The sequence below is a fragment of the Chlorocebus sabaeus genome, chromosome 10 (assembly GCF_047675955.1).
Source record: "Chlorocebus sabaeus isolate Y175 chromosome 10, mChlSab1.0.hap1, whole genome shotgun sequence".
NCBI classification, from domain to species: Eukaryota; Metazoa; Chordata; class Mammalia; order Primates; family Cercopithecidae; genus Chlorocebus; species Chlorocebus sabaeus.
The window spans coordinates 68713227-68732510 of NC_132913.1; the positions used below are offsets into that span (position 1 = coordinate 68713227).

The 19284-nt window shown below is 39.0% G+C and overlaps 1 protein-coding gene across 1 annotated transcript in view; it reads left to right on the top strand.

Annotated features, from left to right (window-relative positions):
* Window positions 1–6253: 6253 nt before the first annotated feature.
* ITGA4 (integrin subunit alpha 4) overlaps window positions 6254–19284 on the top strand; it is a 77313-nt gene continuing 64282 nt past the window's right edge. The window contains exons 1-2 of the mRNA XM_007965535.3: window positions 6254–7156; window positions 7499–7620. Coding sequence (XP_007963726.2) covers window positions 6960–7156; window positions 7499–7620 — 319 coding nt within the window. The 5' untranslated portion in view covers window positions 6254–6959. The remainder of the gene's footprint in view (window positions 7157–7498; window positions 7621–19284) is intronic.

Genomic DNA, 19284 nt, shown 5'->3' on the forward strand with positions numbered 1-19284 from the left:
AGGAGCAAAACAAAGCTGTTTTCTACTCTCAAATTCTAGTGAGAAAGAAATAAAAAAAATATGATTATAAATTAAAGAGTTCTGGAGATAATGAACAGGATTGTCTGGCAGAGAATGTTATGGTGACCTATTTTAAATTGGATGGGCAGAAAGTCCTCTGTGAGGAGATCTTTAAGCTGAGATGGAAGAAAGAGAAAGAAGAATCATGTGAAAAGTCAAAGGCTATGTGTCCAAGAAGAGGTAATAATATGGTAAAGACCTTGAGGATGAAAAACCTTGATGCACTGAAGGAAATTAAGAAAGGCTGATATGACAAAAGCCAAGTGATCCAGGAGAAGTGGCCAATGCCAAGGCTGGTGCTGTAGTCAGAGGCCAGATCATAGGGTCCTTTTAGGCCATGTTGAGTGTGGTTTGTACTATAAGAAAGTGATGGAAAACTGTTCAAAGGATTTAAGCAATGAATTAGTTGCCTGATTCATTTAGAATCTTGAAAGTTCACTCTGGCTTCTGTGCAGAAATTTGATGAGGTGGGGCAATGAAAAAGGGAGACCACGTAGCAGATTATTAAGTAGCCCACATGAAATTATCTTGAGATATGGTAGTAGCTGTGCAAAAGAAGATTAACGTAAGATGGGCTTGAGACACATTTTAGAGGTCAAATTGATAGGACGTTGTGATTGATGGATTCTTTGTTGAAGTTAGAGGGAGGTATTACTTTCCAAATTTCTGGCTTGAACAACTGGTCAGATAGAGTGCCCAGTTGTTCTGAAAAGAAAGAGATTGGGTGGAAGAGTGGTTTAGATGAGAAGTCAAGGAACCAGAACTCAGTTTTAGGTATGTTACATGCACAATGCCCACTGTACATCCAAGTGGAGATGTCTGGTAGGCAGTAGAACAAACGAACCGGGAGCTCTGAAGAAAGGTCCAGGCTGGAGCCATAAACTGGAGACTCATGATATTTATTTTTTTCATGTCAAACAATTGAGGGTATATTTAAATAACTCATGAAATAGCCGATTAACAGATATTTCAACATGTATATAAAAAATCAAACTTTATTTTTAAATGATTTTTTTTTTTTTTTACCTACTGAGTAAAAGAATGTTATGCAAAAGCAAAACAAGGATTCCTCAAGGATTTAGAAGCCAGTTATTGGGTGTGTAGAATATAGTAAGAAAATATAATTTAAATTGTACCTTCTATGTACTGTTTCTATTGTAGTCTTCTATGAGGATATTTATCACCAAAAAAAGACAATCACGGATAATTTTAGAGGATTGTTTCTTCACGTATTTTAATTGTATCCCCCACTGACTATCCAATACAGTTACTTGATATTAGTTGTGAATATATTTTTTTCTTTTAAACTTTTTTTATAGTACACTATACATATAAAAGTTATCATCTTTACCATTTTTAAGTGTGAAGTCCAGTGGTAATAACTATATATATTTTTTTCCCTTCATCACCCTCCACCTACCTTTCCTGCCCTCTAGTAACTACCATTCTACTCTCTATCTTCATGAGATTCACTTTTTAAGCTCCCATATATGAGTGAGGGCATGCAATATTTGTCCTTCTGTGCTTGGCTTAGTTCACTTAACATAATGGCCTCCAGTTCCATCCATGTTGCTGCAAATGACAGGATTTAATTCTTTTTTATGGCTGAATTATATTCCATTATGTATGTATATTTCTTTATCCATTCACTCATTGATGGGCACTTAGGGTGATTCCATATTTTGGCTATTGTGAATAGTGCTGCAATAAACATGAGAGTGGAGATATTTCTTCAATGTATTGATTTCCTTTATTTTGGATATATACCCACAAGAATTGCTGGATCATATCATAGTTCCAGTTTTACTTTTTTGAGGAACCTCTATTCTGTTCTCCACAGTGGCTGTACTAATTTACATTTCCAGCAGCACTGTATGAGGGTTCCCCTTTGACACCACTTTGTCACCAGCATCTGTTTTTGCCTTTCTTATATAAGCTATTTTAACTGGAGTGAGATGACATCTCATTGTAGTTTTGATTTGCATTTTTCTGATGATTACTGATGTACAGGTTTTCACATACCAGTTGGCCATTTGTTTGTCTTCTTTTGAGAAATATCTATCGAGATCTTTTGCCAATTTTGAAGTTACATTCTTTGTTAGGTTTTTGTTTTGTTGCTATTGAGTTGTTTGAGCTCCTTATATATTCTGGTTATTAATCCCTTGTCAGATAGAGAGTGTGCAAACGTTTTCTCTCATTATATGGGTTCTCTCTACATTTTGTTGATGTTTTCTTTGCTGTGCAGAAGGCTTTTTAGCTTGATGTAATCTCATTTGTCTATTTTTGTTCTGGTTGCCTGTGCTTTTTAGGTCTTACGCAAAAAAATCTTTGTCCAGACCAATATCTTAGAGCATTTATCCAATGTTTTCTTCTAGTAATTTCATAATTTCAGGTCTATAATTCATTTTGATTTGATTTTTGTGTATGGTGAGAAAGTTCTAATTTTATTTTTTTGCATGTAGTTAAGTTTTCCCAGCATCATTTATTGACGAGACTGTTTTTTCCCATTGTATGTTCTTTATACCTTTGTCACAGATTAGTTGGTTGTATGTGCATGGATTTATATGTGGATTCTCTATTCTGTTCCATTTGTCTATTTCTATGTCAGGACTGTGCTGTTTTGGTTACTATAGCTTTGTAGTAAATTTTGAAGTTAGGTAGTGTGATGCCTCCTGCTTTGTTCTTTTTGCTCAGGACTGCTTTGGCTGTACAGGGTCTTTTGCGGTTTCTTACAAATTTTAGGAATTTTTCGATTTATGTGAAGAATGTCATTGGTATTTTGATAGGAATTGCATTGAATCTGTAAATTGCTTTAGGTAGTACTGTAATTTTAACAATATTAGTTCTTCCAATCCATCATCATGGAATCTCTTTCTGGGTTTTTATGTCCTCTTCAATTTCTTTTATCAGAGTTTTATAGTTTTCCTTGAATAGATATTTTACTTTTTTAGTTAAATTGATTCCTAGGTATTGTATATTTTTGTAGCTATTGTAAAAGGAAATGCTTTTTGATTTTTACTCAGATTGTTCACTGTTGGCATATATAAATGCTATTGATTTTTGTATGTTGATTTTGCATGCTGCAACTTTACTGATTCAGATCTAACAGCTTTCAGGTGGACTCTTTAGATTTTTCTAGGTATAAGATCATGTCGTCTGCAAACAAAGCTAATTTGACTTCTTCCTTTCCAATTTGGATACCCTTCCTTTCTTCCTCTTGCCTGATAGCTCTGGCCAGGACTTCCTGTACTATGTAGAATAACAGTGGTGAGAGGGGGTATCCTTGTCTGTTTCAGTCCTTGGAGGAAAGGCCTTCATTTTTTCTGTGTTCAGTATGATGTTGACTGTAGGTTTGTTATATATGGCCTTTATTATTTTGAAGTATGTTCCTTCTATATCCATTTTGGTGAGAATTTTTATCACAAAGGAATGTTGAATTTTATCAAATGCTGTTTCAGCATCTATTGAAATAAGTATACCATTTCTGTTAATGACTTATAAAATTTAGATTGTTTTTAAAGACATAGGAAATGGGTTAGATCTCCTAAAGAGGGAAGATGGAAAGAGAATGAAAGAGGGTCCAGAATATAGCCCTGGGGATTTCCAGCACTTATGGTGGAGGGAAAGGAGACATCAGAGGAAACTCAGAGTGGCCAGATAGAAAGGGAGGAAAAAGCTTAATAAGGTGGTATCATGAGAAGAGAGTCTTTCTGGAAGGAGAAATGCTTACTCTTGATAACAACTGAAAAATAGGGTGAGTCCACATTAGAATCCTCACTACTGGGGAGGACTTTCTACACAAGGTTAGAGATCACTTGTATTTTGGCTACTATAATTTTAGTCCATAATGCATTTTCTGGCACGTAGTGGGTACTTGATAAGTATTCATTTAATGACATTTAGTAATTGAGTGCCCAAATATTTATGTCGGGTTGAGCGCTAGGGATAGGCATGAGTCTTTCTTCAACATCCTTCTGATTAGAGAGATAGCAGTATCTTCAGTTTATTTTAAAGCATCATGAAACACACTTTATTCCTGCTAACATTAGGAAAAGTGAGCTGTTTTCTAAGCCTTGGAGAAAGGAAATTCAGCTAACATGTGAGATAATGTAGGGTGGCTATTTCTCGAAAGGTAGTGAATGATAGCTATAACCATAACTGTGGGAAAAAGTCCTGCCTTATCAACCACTCCATTGACTGCTAGTCACCAAAACTATGCTATGAAACAAATTGTGTTGAGTGGCTTTCATTGTAAAAGACTTTGGTGAAGGGAGGGAAAGAAACTGGCAGGGGTTCAGATCAGAAGATCTGGCTTTGCCAGTTTCTGGAGAGTGTCAGAACGGCTTCAATATACCTACGTCCTTGGCCTCAACTGGAGGTTTTGTACCTGCAAACAAGAAGGATTGCGTAGTTCAGAATAACGACAATGTAAGCTAATTGTGGAACTAGGTTAAAATCAGCATGTAGATCTACTAAGAAAGAAACACACTCAGCACTACTGCAGAGAGAAACATCAGAACCATTCCCCACAGGCCCTTCATTTCTGGAAGCCATTTCATTTTTACAATAGATTTATCACACACCGTATCGACTTTTTACTGTAAAGAGAAAGTTAATATTCCTCATATTTTGTCTGTTGACACAGTGAAAATAATTGCATTGGGTTTGGCTAGAATATCCTGTCATTCCAAAAATATCTCAAACTCCACATGGCTAAAACTTAACCCATCAATGCCCCCATCTGCATGCTTGTATACATGCATATTACTTCATTTCTCAGTGTTTTTTTCTCTGTGAATGGTATCACCACACACCCAGTCCCCAAATCCAAAACTGCCCTGGAGATTTTCAACAATTACGGTGGAAGAAGCCAGCAGAGGAGACTCAGAGTGCCCAGATAGGAAGGGAGGAGAAAAAAGTTCAATAAAGTGGTGCCCTGAGAGGAGAGTCTTTCAAGAAAGAGAAATACTTCCCCTTGGGCTTATCCTCTATTTATTGTTGCAGGGGCTTCCAAAATTAGGTTTTCTGTGTTCAGTCTTGCGTTCATACTTCTGAAACCCAGAGCTGACCGAGACAAATTCCTCAACTTCCTGTCAGCCCCAACATAGATTTAAAATTCCTAACCTGGCTTATGAGGTTCACCATGTATTTCTGCTTCTCTAAGTCAGGCTGATATCACAACAACCTGTGTGTGGGGTGGCTAAATACACTAGCCAGGGAAGCTCTTTCAGTTCTTCTACCTGGCCCCGCTGGAGCCCTCCTTATTGCTCATTCCGTTCTTAGTCTGATTCAAGATTCCTGGTCCTTCACATCTCTCTTTACATGTCCTCACCTGGAACTTTCTAAAGTTAGTACAAATTTTCTACCTACCATTGGAGCAAACATTTTTTGAAAGTTTCTATCAGTCCTGCCTTACTCTTGGTGGAATCCTGTGGTCCTAGCCAAGTGCCTGCTCCATGAATGTGCTGAATAAATGAATAAGCATTTTAATTATGTATCTGTCTTTAGTGTCAGATGTGTGATTCCAGCAGGGTTTTAGCACACAGACACACTCTTTGATGCAGACTTTTCCTGTCTTTTCTTTTTACATATAGCAACAATAAAAAAACTAGACCTTCATCTCCTGAAAATATCAGTCTAATAATCACCTATGACTGTCTCTCTGGTTGCTGAAGGGAAAAGACAAAACAAAACAAAAACAAAGGCAGGGCACACCTGGATTGCATTAGAATGAAACTCACTACCCAGTTCAGGTGTGTTGCGTCATGGATCTCCGGCACATTTCAGAGGCTCATTAGGACCCTGACTCCACACTGGGGTTTACACCCCTAATAGCAGGTGTGTCCCGTGGCAACTGAGTGGGTGCGTGAAAAGGGGATAATCAAGAACCAGCTGGAGCAATCAGAATCGGTTAAAGTGAATCAAGTTACAGTGCTTCCTTAACCCAACCTCTCTGTTGGGGTCGGCCACAGCCTATAACCGCCTGCCGTTCAACCTGAGCGGCTGCTGCTCGCCTGCTCACGCACACAGCGCGGGGTGCAGAGGAAGTGTGGGGAGGAAGGAAGTGGGCATAGAAGGGTGCCGAGTGTGGGTCTTGAAGAGAATAGCCATAACGTCTCTGTCACCAAAATGTTCCCCAGGAGCCTTCGGCGAGTTTTTCGGGGTTTTTTTTTTTTTTTTGGTTTTAATTTGTGGCTCTTGATAATTTATCTAGTGGTTGCCTACACCTGAAAAACAAGACACAGTGCTTGACTCTCAACGAAAGAACTGGACGGCTCCCCGCCGCAGTCCCAGTCCCCGAGTTTGTGGCTGGCATTTGGGCCACGCCGGGCTGCCTGCTAGAGGCTGGGCGGTCACAGCGAGGGGCGCGCGGTTTGGGGCCACACAGCTTCGCTTCTAGGCCCCAACTACTGTTAAAAGGGGGAAGCCTGTGCTCCATCTAGGTCCGCTCTTACGGAGCCCAGAGCCACCCCGCGCTCTGCGGGCTGGGAGGTCGGGCCGGGACGCGCGTCCTGCGCAGCCGAGGCTCCCCAGCGCCCCCTGCAGCCGCGCGTAAGGGGAGACGGGGCCCGGCCCTGCGCCTCCGCACCACGCCCGGGACCCCACCCAGCGGCCCCTACCCGTAGAATCAGCGCGAGAACCCGAAGCTCCTGGCGAGCAGCAGAAACCGGGAGTGGGGCCGGGCGAGTGCGCGGCATCCCAGGCCAGCCGGATCGCTCCGCCCGCGGTGGGCCGACTTCCCCTCCTCTTCCCTCCCTCCTTCCTTTCCTGTAGCCCGCCGGCGCCGGACACTCTGCGCCTCATCTCTTGGGGAGTTCTTCCCCGTTGGCCAACCGTCGCATCCCGTGCAACTTTGGGGTAGTGGCCGTTTAGTGTTGAATGTTCCCCACCGACAGCGCATGGCTTGGGAAGCGAGGCGCGAACCTGGTCCCCGAAGGGCCGCCGTCCGGGAGACGGTGATGTTGTTGCTGTGCCTGGGGGTCCCGACCGGCCGCCCCTACAACGTGGACACTGAGAGCGCGCTGCTTTACCAGGGCCCCCCCAACACGCTGTTCGGCTACTCGGTCGTGCTGCACAGCCACGGGGCGAACCGATGGTGAGTAGAGTTGGACCAATGAGCCCTCAGCAACTCAGAGCGCCGTGAGAACGGCGCCCAAGGGATTCCCTGCCCGGTTCAAACTTTTCTCCCTCCCAAGGAGGCAGGAGGGAAACGCTGCGAGTGCCAGCTCGCTGGAGATCTGCCAGGGAAACTAACTTATCTTGGGGTGGCAGCACCCCGGGTGCGTTCTGGCGCAAGACTTTGGAGCTTCGAGTCGGGGGTGGTGGGCGGAAGAGGAGGTGGGGAAGCTGCCCTGCTGCCGACTGCACATCTGTTCCAACAGGGAGCTCAGTGGGCAGCACAGCTCACGTCTGAGCGCACGTGCACGTGTCTCTTTAGGCTCGTGGTGGGTGCGCCCACTGCCAACTGGCTCGCCAACGCTTCAGTGATCAATCCCGGGGCGATTTACAGATGCAGGATCGGGAAGAATCCCGGCCGGACGTGCGAACAGCTCCAGCTGGGTGAGTTGGGTGTGGAACCAGGAGTTAGTGACCTCCCGACCCCCCATGTGGACCCCACCATAGGGCAAGTCCTGGAAAGATTCAAGTCGCCTGTTACTTCTCGTTTAAAGAGCGTAAAGTTTTCAGTTTCAACTCCGTCTCATCTTCCCTCCTTAATGTAAAAGGGATTCCCTTTCTGTTAATATCGTTCTACCTTCTCCTTATGGCAATGATTGCAGTACGCTGACCAAAACTATGGTAGAGGGAAACTTCTTATGATACTTTCTTTTCGTCTCTCCCCCGTCTCTCCGTGTGTAAAGCACATTTTAGCGTGTCTCAGCATATTAAGGATAGGATCCAGCTAAGCCAAGACTTGAGAGTTTTATTTCCATCTTTGTCCTATCAACCTTCTTAAAGAACAGGCTAAGGGGCATATCAGGAATAGCAATTGGAAGTGATCCCATATCCTGTCGTTTAACCTAAAGGTCTAAAGAAAAAAAGTGATAGTTTTACTTAGAACATGCAATCTAAAAGAAAAGGAAAATTGGCGTCTTCATTCTTAATGTAGTATAATTTTCCATTCCCAAAACCGTCATCCAAAACTCTCATGTTATATGAGTCCATCTTTTTGCAGTCATTTCTCAGTGTCTCAGATTTGTGACAAGTTGAAAAATGTGTACTGATAGAGGGGAGAAGTTTCATGTTTAAGACAAGTTTGTTGCACACAGACAAGTGGGGAAAGAGGAACGAATATTAAATAACAAGACCTATCTTATTCCAAAATGTTCCTGCTATACATATTGCTTAATTTTTTCCCCTCAAAGCAACCCTGGATCATGGTTGACATTGTTCCTAGTTTATATGTATGAGGACTGTGGCTCAGAGTTGCAAATACCTTTTTAAAAGTTATTAGCTAGTGAGTGATAGGTGGGAACTAAAGTCACACTAGGGTCTGAATGGGTCCAAAGTCTAAGCCATTTTCTTCCATGTATGCATCTTCAGTGCAAATAAAATTAAGTGAATGGTTTAATATGTTGCCTGCTGAGCTGGTGGGTCATCTGTAAATGGTGAATAAAATTGGTACTTTATATTTCTTTGCTGTAAAGGGACTTTTGAGATTGGTTATTGGATCTTTAACTTCTTTTGCATTTTATAGTAGTCTTTGCTCTTTTTCAAACAGTGAAGCTGGTTCCTTTCTTTCGAATGAATTCAAATAGAGTATAAACATAATGGAATGTTTACTTTTAACTTCGAACACCTATAAAAGTCCATGAGCTGTCTGTAGCATGTAAAATAAGCCCTAGTCTCTTGTTAAGCATCCTCAATACCAGAAATCACAGTAGGAATGCATAAAACATTCACAGACCCATACATTTGGAATGATTTTGCAAAGCATAATTTTCATTGCATGAGAGAGTTGTGGGTGAAGAATTAGGGAGTGGAGCTGACAACTTTAATCTGCCAGAGGATCTTGGCAAGGTCTCAGGAGGGAGCAATTTTATTTCTGTTGTCCTGTCATAGTTTCCTGATCCATGACATTATAACTACTGGTATTTAGTGCCTACTTCCTGTCTGGATGGACACTGAATCTATTTCTGGATGTCTGTGTTTAATTGGATAAATCATGACATAATATATTAAATTTAAGATCATGCCTGTCAATGGAAGGGAAAAATTGTTTGGGCATGTGTAGTATGGGGGTTGACTGTTCTCAGAGAAATGTAAACATGATCGATATGTAATAGGAATTAAATGAAGATTTTTTTGGATGGATGAATGAATAAAAGTGGAGGGAAAGTTTGTTAACCAGATTTATGAGTAAGATAATTGATTAGAAATGAGCCAAACTGATATTTTTAACTTTCAAAATTTTGACCAATCTACAAGGTACTTACTGAGATGAAAGGAAAAAAAGACAAGATTCCTGGTCAATCAATGAGTTAAAACATTAATAGCGATAGTAATGCCTTGAGTATTTGCTGAAGAGTTGACTGAAGTTATTTCTCATGTGACGTTCTAAAGAATACAGATATCTTTTATTCTTCATGTAAAGAAACTGCCTCTTTCTATTCAGAATAAATTCAGTGGTAGCTTAAAGGTATAAAATAGGGTTTGAGGCTACAGTCTAGAAATAAAACACTGAAAACATTACGTTGGTAATAAACATATTTTAGGATTATTAGGTTTGTGGGCTGTGCACTATTTTGTATGAAGAAGTTTCAAGAGTAAGTGTAAATATAGATAAGCCATCTTCTGTAGAAGTGTGTGTGCGTGTGTGTGTGTGTGAATCTTCTGTATAAAATAGCTTCAGTTGTCCTGTTTCAAATGTGGGTGACTCTAATGTTGCAAAAATGCTTAGCTCAGTACTGACACATAACAGACATTCAAAAAATAGCGGTTCTTCTTTATTGTTTACTTAAATCTGTTATCTGTATGTTATCTGTAATAAGCAGGTTGAGGTTAATAGGGACAATTAATAAACTGAACCAAAAGTTTAAAAATTTAAAGGTAATACATTAAAAGGTAGAAGTTGAGGCCGGGCGCGGTGGCTCAAGCCTGTAATCCCAGCACTTTGGGAGGCCCAGACGGGTGGATCACGAGGTCAGGAGATCGAAACCATTCTGGCTGGCACGGTGAAACCCCGTCTCTACTAAAAATAACAAAAAATTAGCTGGGTGTGGTGGCAGACGCCTGTAGTCCCAGCTACTCGGGAGGCTGAGGCGGGAGAATGGCGTGAACCCGGGAGGCGGAGCTTGCAGTAAGCCAAGATCCCGCCACTGCCCTCCAGCCTGGGCGACAGAGTGAGACTGCGTCTCAAAAAAAAAAAAAAAAAAAAAAAGGTAGAGGTTGAAATGACACACAATGAGAAATATTTTGTTGGCTGAAGGAAAAAATGTTATAATGACTAAAGATTGATCTATGATTGCCATGTCAGTAAGGTATCTTCTTTCCTTTGGAATAGCTTTACTTGCTATCAAGAATCTGAAGGTGTAGAGTCTTCAAATGGCGCGCATCTCCCATGCAATTAAAAATATCCGCATGTACTCGTCTTTGAGTCTCTGTAGAATTTCAGATCAATGGTTAATTCAGATAGACCCCTCCCCTCAAAAGAGGAGGTCCATATCTCCCCCACCATACCCTCTGTGGACAAGTTGTCCCATACTGTGGTATATTCATGCCACAAGCAGAAATGAGCCTGCTCATTTATCTAGATGCCCAGGGTGAGAGACGTTAGGCGAGTACAAGGTGCTTTTCTTCCTGTATAGTACCACAAGGTGCTTTTCTTCCTGTATATATATTGTTGGCCGCCTCCTACCTCCCTGACTCTCCGAGACATCTCTTCTCTCACTTCTTTTGTACCAGAGGAAAGTCGTGTCTCTGTCAGGAGGGTCTGGGCCCAGACTTGCTCATGAAGACTATGTCTGAGGAGACCCAGGTGATTTCCACAGGTCCACCTTCCACCCGGGTACTCTACTCTGCATCATCAGGCTTGTTTAAAGGAAACTTTAATCATAGCTGGTTCCTAAATTAAAGTGTCACAAATAATGACTCAATTAATATAGTTAAGCATAGTCCATCTGTGGACTATCAATATTTAAATAATTAGAACATAATAAAACATAGAAATATTATCAAATTACACTAAAAACTTGGTCTTTATTTGGTTATTCGAAAAACACTCCAGATCTTTCATTACTTTGGAGTTACCACTGAAAGCCTTATACACACACTGACTCTCATTTGGGTAATAGTCTAAAGTTATACAATTACGCTATCCAGTATAGTATCCACTAACCATAGGTGGCTTTGAACACACAAAATGTGGCTAGTCAGCAGTGAGAGAGCTGTAATGTAAATTACATACTGGCTTTTGAATACTTAGTAGAAGACAACTCATGAATTTTCATGATATTAATTATATATTGAAACAAACATTTTAAAATTATTGATTACATAATATTTTGGATTTATTAGGCTAAATAAAATATCAGGTTAAATAAAATTTTATTTTTACTTTTTTAATGTGGCTACTATAAAATTTAAAATTTCCAGTGGACTTGTATTATATTTCTATTGGATGGCACTGCTGTAGAGAAACATTAAGTTCCCTCTGTAAAATAACACTAACTTTTTAGGAGATACTTTCCTGGTATTTATGCATAAATGAGTAGAACTTTCACTTTCTTTTCCTAACTAAGTGTTCTATAGTTACTGGGCCTTCAAGCTGCCTGCCTGTGCCTCTCTTACAGAAAAGACCCATCTCAAGTTAGTCACCATTACCCATATTTAGATTTCTTTCTGGAAATTTTATTACCTTAGCCAGCCTCCTGGTTCATATTATGTAACCTATTTGAAAGAATTTAATTAGCATTGCATTATTAAACTAATGATTACCTAATCCTCACTTCTACTTGATTCATAGGAGTTATTAGCTTAACATTAAATAGCAAATATCTCACTGTTGAAACTTCAAATATGTTTTTTCTTGATAACTTTTTATTTTTTCATTTGCAATGTGCTTTAAATTGTATCTTATGAAGCTGAGATTGCAGATTGGTCATTTTGAAAAATCATCCTGAACGAAGGCTGTTATACAATTATGTAGAAAATCAAGACGGAGAGCTTCATTAATAAACTATCAGGTTACTGGAAAGAAGTTTCCTTATTTCCAGCAGTTTCCCAAACTTTATCTCCAAAAGGATGAGGTTTCCACCTAATTTGAGAGATGAGACTTTCTAAATGCATGTTAGTTTTTGCCCTAAGTTTACGTGGTCACCGAGTGATATACCCAATGACTTGAAAATAGATGCCCTTGGCAACAGTTCTAGGGCCAGATGTGGAAATCCATTGCACACATGGGTGATTTATCCATTCCATTGTTCATTGAGGAATGCCTAAGGGCCAGAACCTGGGCCTGCAAAAGAAACATACTCCTTGTCGCAAGGGCTTTAAAGTTTATAAGATAGGTTATTATAGGAAAGTATGGTGAGATTTAATCTAGGTAAGACAATAAAGGGATGCATTCCTGAGGAATTGGTGTTCAAGTAGGGGAACTGAAAAATAACCAGAAATTAGGCATAAGAAGAGGCTATGGAAAAGTTTGCCAGAAAGAGCAAACTGTGTGTATAAAGACCCTGAAGTCTTTGAGAGCACGATGCTTTTGAAGAACTAAAAAATGTGTACAGTTGCACTATGGAGTGTGAACTAAACTGTAGGTTAGAAAGGCAGGCAGGGATTACTTCTGATGCAACTCTAAGTGTGAATTTACCCTAGGATATTTAAAACTGGGGCGTGACATGATCAGATTTGTGTGTTTGATATATTCTCTGGTTGCAGGTTGGTGAACGCTTTGGAGTAACTGCGTCAAGACTGAAGGCAGTGAGACAGGTGTAGGAAGACTTTGTTATAATTTAGACTACAGATGACAAGTGTCTGTACAAGGACACTGGCAGTAACAATGGAGAGGAACCTGGAGATTCTGAGGATATTTAGAAGATAGCACTTGGTAATTACTGAATGCAAGAGTTGAGTGAGAAGATTCCAAAGACGTTACTGAAGTTTCTAACTTGGGCTGTGACATGGTTGATGGTGCAATGTACTGAAAAAGGGAAGACCAGCAAGTTTTCTGGCAAAATGATGAGTTTCATTGGCTTGAGATTCCTGTGAGATATAGAAGTAAATATCTAGTGATCAGTTCCATGTATGGATGTGGTAGACAGTAGAGAGGTCTGTACTAGCAAACCAGAGGTAAGAGTAATTGGCATAACCCCATTCACCTCCAAGGCTTTGATTATCGTCTCTCTGGGGTAAGTAGATGAAATGGCCAATGGCAAATTTCTAAGGATTCCTACAGTTTGAGAAGTGGCTAGAATAGTGCTGCTCAAGTCTGGCTGCAACTTAAATTCTCATACAGCGCTTTAACAGTTCTGGTGGCCCACCTCAAACTAATAAAATCTCTGGGGTAAGTCTATAGGGCACCAGTAGTTTCCAGAGGTCTCCAGATGATTCCAGTATTCATCCATGCTTAAGAACTGCTGGAAAAGAAAAGAAACTGGGAAAAACAAAACAAAACAAAAACCAAGAGGGTGAAGCCACGGAGGTAGCAAGAAAAATCAGGTCAATGTGACATTAATCTGATTAAAGGAAGAGACTGTTTTGAGAAGAAGTGAGTGGTTGGCAGTAGTAAAAGTTGCCAAGACATCAACCAGGGTGAGAAACTGTGAGGTCTCATTAGATATAGAGAGAATTCGTTCCTTAGTAACCTTGGTAAGACAAGCTTTAATGGTGAATCCACTGCAGAGGGTTGAGAAGTGAGATGATAGCAAACATCAATAACTTTTAACTGGGTTCTTCCTTCCTTCATACATTTTATTACTTACGTACTGGATATACACAGTTGAATAAGACATGGTTGAAGCCCTCGAATAACTCAGTCGAGATGAAGGGAGAGACAGGTAAATGGATAATTATGAGATAATGTAATAAGCATGACAATAGACAGGCACACAGTGATGAGAAGAAATGAATGGGAGAAGGCTTCCTGGAGGAGTGAAATCTGAGTAGTGGACGCAGTTCTGACTGTGTCTGAAGGGCACATGTAAGGACTCAATAAACATGAAATAATTTTCATGTTTTTTATATTTGGACAAAATCCCCTGGGATTTGCTGCACATTTCAGCCTTACTCCAAAGTATCTAAGTCCGCTTTGGGTTCCAAAGGCTCATATCAGGTAGTTCAAACAGTAACACCTACTCCTGAAATAGGAGCTTGAAAATGACTGTCTTTAAAAGCAGGGATTTTTAATTTTAAGATTAGCTGGAAACATCAAATTAGAATATGGAAGTGGACATACAGGTGACAGGTCTGGGCTCAGTAATGCAGTGTGCTTGTTCTCAGTTTACCTCTGAGAATTTTTAAAAATCATAGAAAATATTTTTATATCAACTACATAAAATACTATAATTCACAAAAATGTTCAGAAAATAGTAAGATTGTAGACTTAGTTTTAAAAACCCCTTTTATGGGACTTCTTGTGTGCAGTGGATTAGACATGTTCTTTTGACATTATGCCCTGTATAGAAAATGCTGGTCAATGTGTACCATCTGTTTATGAATCCCTTTGAAGTCTACCTCACCACAATACCAGTCTGTTTTCTTGTGAAAGTTTTCTAGAAGTCAATAGACTATTATCGTTTTGTCTGCCAGTCATTGTCAATATAACCTCTTATTTTATCCTTTAAACTCTGCCCAGAAAAACGTCCTTTGATATCTGTAACTCTTCATCTCATTCTGATCCTCCATTGGTCGGGATAATATGATACATTCCTCACTGTTTTTTCTCTAATATATTTTTAAGCCTTCCTATCTTCCTGACCTCTTTTAATTCTTTCGTTGCTGTCTTTTATTTTTTCTTTTCAGCCATCCTACCCTGTGAATTCCAAAAGCAAGCATAGAACTTTAATACTGACCACTAAGCAGATTTCCCTGGAGTATTTTCTGTTTACATTTTTGTATTTTCTTGTTTCAAAGATATACAAAGTGGCATCCACACATTAGTATGATGTTTTTTCAAATGAATTTTTAAATCCAAGAGATCAATTGAAAACCATGGAGGTTCAGAATTTTCTTTCCTTGTTTTCTAATGTTAGAGGTTGAAATATGCTCTTTTAATAGGTTGTTTCAGAATAGTATAGGATTATTCAAAATGTCCGTATTTGAAAATAATGGAAAAGTGCTAACAACTAATTGTCTGGCAGCATCGGATGGTGGTTGATAGTGTGAGTTTTAATCCTTTCCCTTCCCCACTTACAAGTGGCGTGGCCTTGGGCAAGTGCTGAGTCATCCCTTGTTTTGGCTTCCTCATCCATAAAATTGGGATGATAATCTACTTCATAGGGATGTTATGAAAAGTGAGTTAATACATGTCTTTGCATGTATTAAAACTGTGTTATGTAGTAAGCATGCAATAAGTATTAGTAATTAGAGAGTAACTTTCCCTGTTTAAATTATGTTTACAAAATATATCAACTGGGGCACATTTTTGACTTTAGTTATTAAAAAGACTTGTGTACATTTTCTGTGGGATTTTGAAGAAGTTTGAGAACGAGGTCCCTGGCAGAGACCCCAAACCTAAAATCAAACCCACAAGTGTCCTAGTTGTATAGAGTTCTGAGGCCTCATGATGACTCAGGATCAGCCCAGATTTATAAAATTACAACCATAAAGCTTGGCACTACTCTCTGGGGACATTTACCTCTTGAACTCTTTCTAAATAGAATAAGATAAAAAAAAAAGAGAGAGAGAGTTGTAATAACTGGCTTTTTTAGGCCTACAATTATATAAACTGTTTCTCACATAAATTGAGCATGATTATTGGCTATTGTCAGGTTTTGTTTAGACAATATGAAAATATGACATTTAAACACATTAAAAAAAAAAAAAAACAACTAACTTTGGTTTCTAACTTTGATGTTTTGCTCTTTTCACTCTTATTTGCCACTAGGCTAGCTGGAGGAAAAGAGTTCTAGAAGTTTAATACTTTTATGTCCTTTATCACCTCTAAAACTTGGATATTTTACTTTTCATTACCCAAAATTATTTTTATTATGGTAGAATTCATGAACATCATTATCTTTTAGAAACATTGCCACCAGGTGTAACTAGATGTGTGAAAAGAGTACATAGTTTAATATAGTCAAATACTATATGGATTAGTATTAATGGATTTAGTAAGTATTAGGACTTAAAAGGAAAAACTAAGGGGCCATTTGAATTAAAAAGCTGAAGACTGCTGATCAATTCTTCCAGCACTGTGAGCGCCCTCTGCTGGCTCAGTTTAAAGCACCATAATGTACGTACCCTGAGGAGCAGAGGCATTGATCATTTATTTATTGACCACCTACTAGGTGCCAGGCATTCTTGCATACACAAGCATAAATTTTCTGTCATCCTCATAGCCCTGCAATGGTAAATTTTGTCATGTTGTCATATTTGAATTGATTTTCTCACTTTTAATCCCATATTTTTCCTAATCTGAATTTATGTGAGTGAAGGGATTATATACTTTGCTGCTTTTATAGAAAATATCTTGAATGAATGACTCTTTATAAAACATGGAATTGGAACAAGGGTCATTCATGTTTCAGGATTATTTTATTTAAGAAAAACTTTAGAGTGGAACAGTTTGAAATGTATAGGATTTGTCTTATAATGGAATAGAGCTTCAGCTTAAAAAAAAAGGCAGATGGTGGAAGGTAAGGGCTTTTACTGCTTTTCTGAAACTTCACATCACATCATGAGTTTTGAAAGATCAGGTAAGGATGTATGCTGTCTTAGTAGCCAGAGAGCCAGACTGAGAGCCCCAGTCAAATGTCTGAATTGGTGGGGAAGTCACAGTACAATGACGCAGGTAGATAAAGCAGACATTTACTTGCATTTGAAAGTCCCAGGCTTTCCCAGCCACAAAGTATTTCACTTCCATTGTCAAAAGTTGTATAGAAAGAAGACCTTAGAGTCTGACCTTTTCCCTGGTCCTTCTTTCTTTAGTGGAAATGCCAAAATACTGAGAACCATTCTAAAGGGAGGAAAAAAGCAGGGCAAGATAGGGAACAAGTGACCTTTTTCTTGAACAAGTGAAAGTTGATTGTACAGTCTGTAGGCAGATTTGCTATATTTTATATATTTTCAGCTAAAAGCTTCAGAAAGTGGAATAGATTTCAGTTAATTCATATGTCTGAAATATTTCTAGAGTTTTATTGTTCTATGCTATAGGCTGAAATAACTTAGAGATCAAAGATATTTTTTATTCTAATCTTTCCACTTATGGATTTGGGCAAGTTATTTGATTCCTTTAAGACTCAATTTTCTCTTCTGTAGAATAGAATTAATAATACAGTCATCCTCTGCTACTACTGTGGGTGTAAAATGAGTTAATGTGTATGATTCCAGTTCCCCAATAATGATATGCCACATATATTTTACGAGCCAGGTTGTATGCTGCAATGCATGTGCAGCTTAATATGCTGACATTAATCTTTAATATAATGATGTCAATAGCAACTAACATTTGCATGTTTTCTCTGCCAGGCTGTCATCCAAGCACGTCACACATATCTCATTTTCTCCACAGTCTTTGCAGAAACCCTCTGAGATAGGCATCTTCTGTGGACCCCAGCTGATTCTGTCTTAAGTCATCCCACTCACAAATTATCCTTTGTAAAGATCTTCAAACTCAGAGACTGTTTCCTTTCAGACCATCTGTTACTGTCTTAAAATTGAAGAAAATAATATTTTGGAAGGAGAAGTAGGGAACAATCATAGTAAAGAGAAAAGACCTCTCCAAAGCTTAGATCCCTGAAAGTCTGGTGATAATTATGCAGTAGTACATTCTAGTTAAAGGGTTTTTTTTGTGGTGATATAATGTAGTTCAAAATTCCCTCCCTCATACATATTAAGTTCCTGCCTACTGCATGTAAGGCACTGTCTTGAGCTGTGGGAATGCTGCTGTCAATAAAAGTCAATCTGCCCTTATGGAGGTGACATAAAAGGTCAAATATCTAATCTCCTGTAGTCCCTGTCACACTTGGAGCAATGACACTAAAACTGGTGACATGAATAACAATGAAAGGGGGAGGAGTAAAGAATGTACTTAACTAGCTTTGTACTAACTTTTTCTTTGATCAAAATTCCTGTTTATTTGCATTTATATGCACATTTATATGTGATATACATATACTGATACACATCAGTAGGAAGAAACTGAAGTAGTAAGCATGCATTTTTACATTTTCTTTCCCAAATTAAAAAAAAAAAAATAGGAAAGAGAAAGATAGGCTTAAAAGGAGATGGTTTTTAATGTGGCTTTGTTTTTTAAATATCTAGTGGAAAAATGCATTCAACTGTGCAAAGAATTAGTCATTCTAGTTGTTTAAAAGCAGGGAAAATTATCACATGTTAATTTCTGCTGACCTCTTTTATGTTAAACCATGTAAAGTACTTTTTCAGTTATGGAGCTGATTTGATTTACTAAGAGTTTAGATGAGTAACGTATGAACTGAATTGAAAACCAGATTATAAATCACTTCAGCATGACATTTGGATAAAATATAAAGATAATCTGAGGTTATTTATGGTGTTCTGTCAGAGAAATTCATGAGAATTAGCTTTCATGGCAGTTCTAAATATTGTATTTCTACCCAAAGACAATTTGCTTAACATTTGCTATTTCAACAGGTAACTAAACACAAGGGGGAACAAAAGATATTACTTTTATTTTTAAAACAGTAGGTTTTTAAATAATATAATACAAGAAAAGGCATAACCATCTGTTAATACATCAAGCTTGTCCATGTGGTCCAGGATGGCTTTGAATGTGGCCCAATACAAATCCGCAAACTTTCTTAAAATATGAGATTTTTCTTGCAATTTTTTTTTTTAGCTCATCAGTTATCATTAGTGTTAGTGTACCTTATGTATGGCCCAAAACAATTCTTCTTCCAGTATGACCCAGGGAAGCCAAAATATGGGAACCCCTGAGCTACATCGTAGAGCAATTGTTCACAAGCCCATTCATATGCTACAACTACCTGGGGGGCTTCGAAAAAATTCTTATGTCTGGTTCTTAACCCAGACATGTCAAGTCTGAGCCTCTAAGAGTGGGGCCCGGGTGGAGGTACTGGTTTCAAA